Source organism: Pezoporus flaviventris, unplaced genomic scaffold (genome assembly GCF_033815535.1).
Source record: "Pezoporus flaviventris isolate CSIRO_AGI_PZ_B2104156 unplaced genomic scaffold, CSIRO_AGI_Pfla_v1 ptg000014l, whole genome shotgun sequence".
NCBI classification, from domain to species: Eukaryota; Metazoa; Chordata; class Aves; order Psittaciformes; family Psittacidae; genus Pezoporus; species Pezoporus flaviventris.
Window position 1 is genome coordinate 335,947 of NW_026892562.1, and position 8,616 is coordinate 344,562.

The following is an 8,616-nucleotide window of genomic DNA, read 5'->3' on the forward strand; positions in this document are numbered from 1 at the left end:
ACCCAATTTTAAATTTCAAATTATTTAAAATAGATTCAGCCAATACTTTCTCCAGCCTATGCACACCACACAAGTACCAAACTCTAGAAACGGAGTTTTATTAAAAAATAACAAAAAACCAAACAAAAAAAGGATATCTAAACCATGCTCTTAAATCTCTAAGTTACATCAAATGCTAAAGGTGACATGATTTATAGCACTGTTACCATTTGGAGGGGGAGAGGGGGCAGAAACAAGAGGTCACTAGGCCTCCAGCTGCATGTCTCTGCTTTGTACCCTTTTTAATTCTCAGCATTCTAGAAGTCTATTCAAAGCTCCTGGATCCAATTTTTTTTTTTTTTAATCTCTAGAAGTTGAAGTCAGACAACCAGCCTGCTTCATACCAGTATAAACCTATTTCCATGGCTGTTGTGGTTTAAGCCACAGCATTGTTCTCAGACTAAAGTCAAAAACACAGCACTGCACCAGCTAGTAAGAAGGAGAAAAATAACTGTTAGAGCTGAACCCAGGACAGTGACAGAAAATAATATAAATACGTGTTACTGTACATTAAGGTTCTGTAAACTATTCTTGCTCTACATCAGACTCCCAAGATATTTTGCAGAGGTTTACCTGAAAGGAAACATTCTTTGATGGTCTCTTTCAGTGGAGTAACCTCCAGCATGAATCAGTATCACTACGAACCACAGCACATAGACTACTACAATCCAACAGGTTCACCTATCTAAAATTAAAACCTGTGCTGCTTCATCACATCTACATCTGGCTATTTCTACTGCCAGCCAATCCCTGCTGAATTGAAGAGCCTGTATTGAATAAGAAAAATTAAAGGCTGCCTTTTTCAACAGCAGATAATTCTATATACTAACCTCAAAAAGAAATCTATGTAAGCTTGATTGAAGTTTAGAGTCAAAGAGAAATTGCAACTGCTTACTTGAAAAAGTTTTTCTTTCTTTTAAATGAAAGAGGGAACAAGAGTACAAGACAACACACAGAAGAAAACTCAGTTTTCCAAGTACAGCAACAAATTTCTTTCATTCTTATGGTTTATGATTAATTAATGCATAATGTACTCAGATATCAAAAAACTGCTGTCAGCTACAAAGTATTATTTGCAAAAGTTAAACCCAGCTGAAGACAAAACTGTTCATTTTTTACAAGCATAATTGTTCACAGATGATAGGATCTGAATACATGAATTTATTTTGGTAAATCTGGTTTCTAGTAACATCAAGCATTTATTCTCAAAACATACAAGGAACATTCAAATGTCCTTTACAAAAGAAGGGGTTTGCCACTTCTCCACAAAAGAACTTGAATTATTATTCCAAGTCTCTTAAACACAATTTCAGTTCTACAGTGCCCAATCAGTGTGATCTTGAAATGACAAGTTTGTACACGACTTAATCCTATATGAGCCAAAAAGAAGTTTATACTCCCATAAGCATCATCAATCCATATTCTGAAGACCTCAAGATTTAGAAGTAGCATGTACAGCTATGGGGATCTCCCAATTCCTGACTGCAGTGCACCAAATTACTAACAGAATCCACACCTGACACTGAAAATACAAGTAGCTGAAAACTTGGTTTATTAATTTCACTGAGGTTTTCTCCAAATTGTAACTGGATTCTATGACTAACAATCATTGTTTGAAGCCATTTCTGAAAATGTTGAGAGTCACATATTTAATTTGTCAATACCTCCCTCTTCTCTGTGGTATACATCTTCAATGTTTAAATTTGCATCTAAAAGACTAATGGAAAAGTGAAAAACAGAGTGGTCTGAAGCAAAATACATGTTTCTGGGCCATGTGGTTATTCAGCTTTCCTAAGAATACTTTGCTCTTTCAATCTGTGAAGGTTTTGTGCAGTTTTAACTAATCGCCTACAAGATGTTTACTAATAATCCACAAGATAAGACAAAAATACGGCCCCAAGAGAAGTCATGAGTTCTATTCCACAGTTACATTCTATCATTGCTTTGAATTTCTATTGGTCTTTAAGCATAAGCATCTCACATAGAACACATCAAATTAAAACACAAAAACCTCAGTTCTAACACTTACCTCATTTTTTGAAGATCCTCTTGTGCTCCAGCCAAGGCTGCTTCTGCAAGTCTTGCTCTGTGTTCTGCATGTTTTAATTGTTCAAGGATCATTGTGTTATCATTTAAGCCATTACAAGGCAACGCGTTTTCAGGTTCACAAAGATCTTCTATATCTGATGAAATGAGGAGAAAAAAAAATCATCTACCAGTCATGTATTGCTTCACAGCAGCTCATAAACATATGATGTTTTCAGTGTTGCTATTTCTATATTTGGATGACTTGTAAAATTAGTCTGATTTACAAAAGGCATCACTGATTTGATAGCATGAACCACACACCACAGTAAGAGTAAGTATGCTAGAAGCAACTTCTAAATTCACAAAGAATTCAGAATAAAATCCAGAATTTAAGCTTCTTTAAATACCAGTGTTTGATTATTGATAAAAGAGATATTATTAGGTTTAGACTGTAATTTAGTTAATTACAGTCCTACCATTTTTCAGTTACATTATTCTGAGAAGAAAATGACTATTAAGGGTAACAGCAAGAGGTAGGAAAGTATATCCATTTAAAATTTCTTAATAATTTATTATTAAATTTTAAGCAAATTCCTTGGTGTTTTATAAAGTTTATGAACACAAAGAACTCAAAAGAGCATAAGCAGAGTGAATCTAGATGAAACACTGCTTTTTAGCTACCAAAACCCAGGCTCAGCATTAGGTCCCATTCATCTCCTGCTAAATTTGGCTGGTGATTTTAACAAATGTCACTGCATAAAAAGTGGTGCTAGTGTGGTTTTGGATGTAGTACGAAGTTACTGACAGCTTACTGGGCAAAAGACTTCTTAAAAAAAAAAAAAAACAACCAACAAAACCATATATTCATTCCTTTCAGTAATGAAAGAATATTTGGCCCGTGGGACTGAAAAAAAGCACAGATACTGAGATTTCTGAGGTTCGTAACTCCCCATAACCGTTTAGCAACTGCAACAGCAACTCCAAAGTATTCAAGCTTGAGCAGGAGCTGATATAGTAGAACATGAAATCACTAAATAACCAACCAGTGTCCTCTAACACACATTATCTCAGTGATCATGCAGCAAGGCTTGCTTAGAAGAGTGTAAAACTCATTCCAGATTGTACAGAGAATAAAATAGCCTTAAGTACCTTATAGTTTAGGTAAAAGAAAGATGTACAATCAGGCAGGAGATAGGAAGAAGGTGAGAGAGCTGTGGGCAGCTAAAATAAGTTCAAAAGTCAAACTAAATTCTCTCAATACCATCTGATGAACGGTCATGAGAGAGAAACTAAGGCTTCTTCTACTTTGCTAGAACCACTAAAGAAGCAGAACTCTTCTATGCAACTACGTATCTTACACTGGGTTGGACCTGTGTAAGAGATTAAGATATTTTCAAAAGGAATCACTCCTTACTTAGAGCATACATTTTTTAATATATTACTTTAAAAACCTACATTTAGAAGTTTTAGAAGCTTGGTGAGATACTGGCACAGGCTGCCCCGAGAAGCTGTGGCTGCCCCATCCCTGGCAGTGCTCAATGCCAGGTTGCACGGGGCTTGGAGCAACCTGGTCTAGTGGAAGGTGTCGCTGCATGTGGCAGGGGGTTGGAACTGGATGAGCTTTAAGGTCCCTTCCAACCCAAACCATTCTATGATTCTATAATGATCTTCCAATTAGGTTTGGATGGAGTGCCTCTCTGACCTGCTTAATTATTACATACAGCATCTCCACTATGAACACCTTATCTACAATAAGTGAATACAGGTAACAAGAGATGGCTATGGAAATCTCAATCACTAAAAGCCAACATATGACATGTGGTAAAATTTTTAGAGTGTGACTTAATGTCATGACTTCAGCTAGTATGTGGACTTTCTCATGGTTGTAAGTCAGTAACAGTGATGATGCTTATATGACATGAACTCTGCCAACACCACATTTACCCTACAAAGCAGTACAGTCATACTGAAACATACTTATTTACCAAACTGAAGGAGGAGATCATCATCTAGCTCTGGTTTCAAATATTCCTCTCCTTCCCAGGGCAGTGGGCTGCTGAGAGAACTCAAATATGGTCCTGTTGGTTTCTAGACAAAAATAGAAGAGAATGTAAGCTGTTTCTTTGAAAACACCTTAAATTTCATTCAATAAAATAAGGCAAAGATCTGTTCTTCCACACATTAAAATAAGCAAGGCATTATTAAGCAGCTTTGTAGCAAAGGCTGAGAAAGATACTACTTTAAAGCATGGCTAGTGGGAACAGTAAATAAGTAGAGTTCTTGCTTTCATCCTGCCTCTGACAGCCAGTACTCAGCACACTGCTGTGAGAGACTGAACTAAAATCAGACTCCACTGCCTGCTGTCTCAAAGACTGGTATGAGAAGCTGAGACGGGACTCCACTCTCCATTGTCGGGGAGATGGGTGGGAAGAGCCAAGATAAGACTCCACAGCCCATTATCTTAAGGACTGGTGTGAGGAATTGCTGTCCATTATCTCAAGGATTGCTGACAGACATGTGCAGTTGAAGAGCTGGCTGCAAGACCAGCAAAACTGGATGCACATAATCCACCAGGAATGTGTAGTACCTCACATTAAGAATAGAGATACTCCCCCCCAACACAAAATAAAAGGGGGAAAAGGTAATTGCTGTTGTGGCCACTCACCTCTGATGACAACTACGGACCCGGGAAGACACCCACCACCAAAGACAATAACTACAGACCCTTGGGATGCTGCTGGACCCATGGTGGCAACTATCTTTCTGCACTTCGAATTCTTGCTTAATTTCTATCCTTTTCTTCTGATCTGTCCTATTGCTATCTTTTTTATACTATTTTATAACAAACAAACAGATCGATTACAGTACTTAACCTCACTTGTGTCTTCATTCCACTCTGGGAATCACAAACGAAGTATTTCTGACACCGGATTTTTCTCCAGTTGGACCCTGACAACTGCCACTACAATCACAGCAACCAGAGAATAGTGTAAAACTACACCTATGAGCTAGTCCCAAAGCCCAGGAAACTACAGGGTCAAGGAGTTCAGTATGAACAGTAAGGCACAACAGATTGACAGACACTGAAGGATACCTGAAGGATTAAACTGGTATCAGGAACCAAGTTCACTCAGGAGCTTGCCTGCATCTGACTTACAGTAGCCACCTTACAGTAGGGCTAACCAATAAAGCCAAGATACTCATCATGCCAAGCGTTTTCACGCAAACAGCGCTGTAGAGCCAAGCATCAGAAATTGTGCATTCTCTCTTGTTTGCATCCGGCCAGTTAATATTTTGCCAGGAAAGGAGAGGTGACATTCTGGACTTCAGTTTTTCCATTTTTGTGTTTAATCTCCATAGCTAGTGATGTCTTAAATAACTATTTGAGGATTTAAGGTTTGAAGATTCAAGATGCTTAATTAGGTAAGATGATTATTAAGTCCAAGCCTAAACTTTCAGGGAACAACCAAGGAACATACTTCAAAGTGAGAGACTACACAAAATACACAGAGGCCTAACTTGAAACTGTAGGTTCTCATTGGCTTTCCTGCTTCTGGTATCATTTTAGCAGAGATCAGTTTTAGGTTCTGTGATTTAAGGTGTTTTCCTTACTAACAGAGCAGTAGGGTTCTGGACAGCTCATGTCCCCAGAAGGTACTCTTTTATACCTATACACACACAAGCACTGAGAAATTTCAGTTACTAAGAAGTGAATCCATTACTGGGGCAAGATAGCAGAGTCAAAGGCTGAGATAAATTAACAAAACAACATGATACTCTATAGCCTGGGGTTTTGCAAGTCTGAAGATCCTCTTCTGGAAACAACAAAACTCACACTAATTAAATATACTGTAAAATAACTTTATATCTAAATAAGCCAATTCAGTTTGTTTAATTCCTGTGATTTCTTATTTCTAGAAATACCAAATTCCATACAGTTATTAAAAAAGGACAAACTGAAAGATAGGCATCTTAATTTCCCTTTCTCCAGACATAAGTGACAGTAGTAGTACGTGGCACACCTACCTTTAATCTAACAAAGTTTATTAGTTTAATGTATCCATAAAAATCAAGTCCTGAAAAGAAAGAAAGGAGGGCATGAGTTTATGTTACAGAAAACCACGCACATCTCACAATGATATGAATACAATTACTTGATCAGTTGGCCAGTTTCCCCTTGAGCTGTATGTCATTAACTAGTGCAATCTTCCTATCTGAAGTTTGCCATTTGTGTTTTTCTTCTCCTTAGGACTAAACCAGCAAAACGTCACCCTTGGGACAAATACATTTGCAACAAATTAAGAATGGAGCGCATGAAAATGTGGACTATGAACATGGACTTAATTCATTTGGCAGGCAACTACATCAGGACAAGCACATTTATCTCCTACAAGACACCCTGCTGATATTTTAGGCTATTAAGCCCCTTTGTTTATGTTTTTAGCTTTCTGCTTAATAAAATGTAAACTGATCCCACTCATCAGGAATACTGATTTAAAACCTTGCTCAGAAATAACAGGAGCTTAAATAGTAATACCCTGCACATACATCCTCCTATTTGCACCTTCTTCCTTTAGTCACTACCTTGGCCTAAATATATGACAGCTTCAATTCAAGGCCAACATTAAACTTCACTTGTAAAGAATGAAACAGAGATTGGAGGATGTACTTTCCTGTGATGACCTGAAGGAACATAAGCCAAGACTGCAAACAGCTTAAAAGACATCAGCAGTATCAAGTTGACAGTGGGAACTCAGCATAAGCCAGCAGAGATCAATCTTATTTTTTGACTAGTTGAGAGCTTTACCAGAAGATAAAGCACACGGGAAACTGCCAACATAAAGATAACACATAATACAATAACTTATCTTGATCAATCATGGAATCTCCAGCTACAAGCAGGAAGTCAGGAACAAACTAATCTTTGCAACCTATTTTAAGTGACACGGTGGTATATGGGAGGAAAAAAACGAGTCATGAAAAATCTTACCATGTTTCTGGATCACATCACAAACACTGAATTCATGCTCTGCTTTGCAGTGGGAAAACACACCTTCAGCAGAAGTAAACAACCTGTAAATAACAAGTTATTAAACATGCAGTATTAGCACCCTGAGAAGTTGGAACACACTTAGAAACATTTGCTATGCTCTGTTCTGACCTGCTAGGCAATGTGTTCAGAGCATATAATTTTTGCCTCTGATAAACTATCAACAGGCGCTTGCTTACAGAAAAACTTCTACCTTGTTTGCAAAACATTTTACACCAAAATGTAATAAACGTAAAACCTCTGATAAAACCACAAGCACTATTAACTTTCAAAACCTCCTTGAGTGCAGAGACAGCATTTAACCCAAAATTTAAGAACTGCACAGAGTTGACCGGCGAGGTCTGCAACATCACAATAAAAGTTAACATCTATTTACTGACGAGGGCAAAAGATGATGAAGAGAATTCAGAAGAGAAGCTTTCATGCTGCTTCAGAGTGAGGAGAGGGGGACACCCTTCGCATTCTCTCCCTCGTTTTGCTTGTATTTAACAGCCCTCTGGCTCTAGAGAGGCCACACAGAACACCAGCAGGCTACAGCGCCCCGATATAAACAACGTATTATTCATGTCCGTGACACAGCTGCTCCCGCGGGCCGGCTGTGGGCACTCACCCTCCAGGCTCCCCTCCTCAGGAGCTGCACGGGTACCACCACGCCTCAGGACCCCCCCCCCCCCCCCTCCCCCGCCACGTCCCAGCGTGGGGATAACGAGTGCACACCGCGGCCCCGGGGTGGCTGCCAAACCTGTCGCAGAAAAGGCAGCGGGTCCGCAGGCCCTCACTGGTGCCTTCCTCCTCCTGCTCTTCCTCCTCCCAGGCTTCCTCACCGTCGGATAGCTCAGGCATCTCCTCGTCGGCGGGCCGCACGGCGGTCCCTGTGGAGCCGACAGCAGCGGACAGTTACCGACCGGTGCCGAGGGGGTGATAGGGGTGGGAAGGGAAGCGGGAAGGAAAAGGAAGAGAATCCCCAATACCCACCCGGTATCCACTGGGACCCCATCGCCCCACCACGGCCCCACGTGCGACGCTTCCGGACAGCAGCCCCGCCCCACCTGCCGACGTCAACGCGGGAGGGTAGGCTAAGGGGGGGCTAGCGCGCCCCCTGGCGGTGAGAGGCGTCATCAGCACTTCCGGCCCCAGCCGTTACGTTTGAAACGTCGTCCGTGAGGGGAGGGAGAGCTGGGGGGTGCCGTTTTGTGGGGCCGAGCTGCGGAGGGGGGCGGGAACGGAGCTTCTGCGTCAGCGTTGGCCTTGCGGAGGCGAGCGCTGCTGTGGTAATGCCTGATAGCGAGAAAAGCAGGAGGACGGATAAAGGGTAACCCCTCAGCCAGCCTAAAATACAAGAGATTATTTCTGCCCGGAGGTGGAATCCTACCTTCTGCAGTTGAGAGGCAGCTGGCAGATGGGTTTCTTATTTTCCACAGGTAGTGTGGCTGTGATGGGAAAGTTAAAGAAAAGAACACATGACTACCAGCTTTTAAACAAAGCTCAGCAAGAGGCTT

At 40.7% G+C, this 8,616-nt stretch overlaps 1 protein-coding gene across 5 annotated transcripts in view; it reads right to left on the reverse strand.

The window, feature by feature from the left end:
- The window catches only part of PRMT3 (protein arginine methyltransferase 3), a 64,479-nt gene extending 56,350 nt beyond the window's left edge, over positions 1-8,129 (reverse strand). For 3 of the 5 annotated variants that reach the window (XR_009743326.1, XR_009743324.1, XM_061453086.1), the window contains exons 1-6: positions 8,093-8,129; positions 7,860-7,989; positions 7,058-7,140; positions 6,094-6,143; positions 4,053-4,155; positions 2,069-2,222 (exon numbers count right to left, since the gene is read on the reverse strand). Coding sequence is in view for 1 of the 5 variants with exons in the window: in XM_061453086.1 (XP_061309070.1) it covers positions 2,069-2,222; positions 4,053-4,155; positions 6,094-6,143; positions 7,058-7,140; positions 7,860-7,989; positions 8,093-8,114 (542 nt within the window). In the remaining 4 variants the exon portion in view is untranslated. Of the gene's footprint in view, positions 1-2,068; positions 2,223-4,052; positions 4,156-6,093; positions 6,144-7,057; positions 7,141-7,859; positions 8,068-8,092 lie in introns of those variants that run through there. The other 2 variants (XR_009743325.1, XR_009743327.1) reach the window with 2 other exon arrangements.
- Positions 8,130-8,616: the final 487 nt, after the last annotated feature.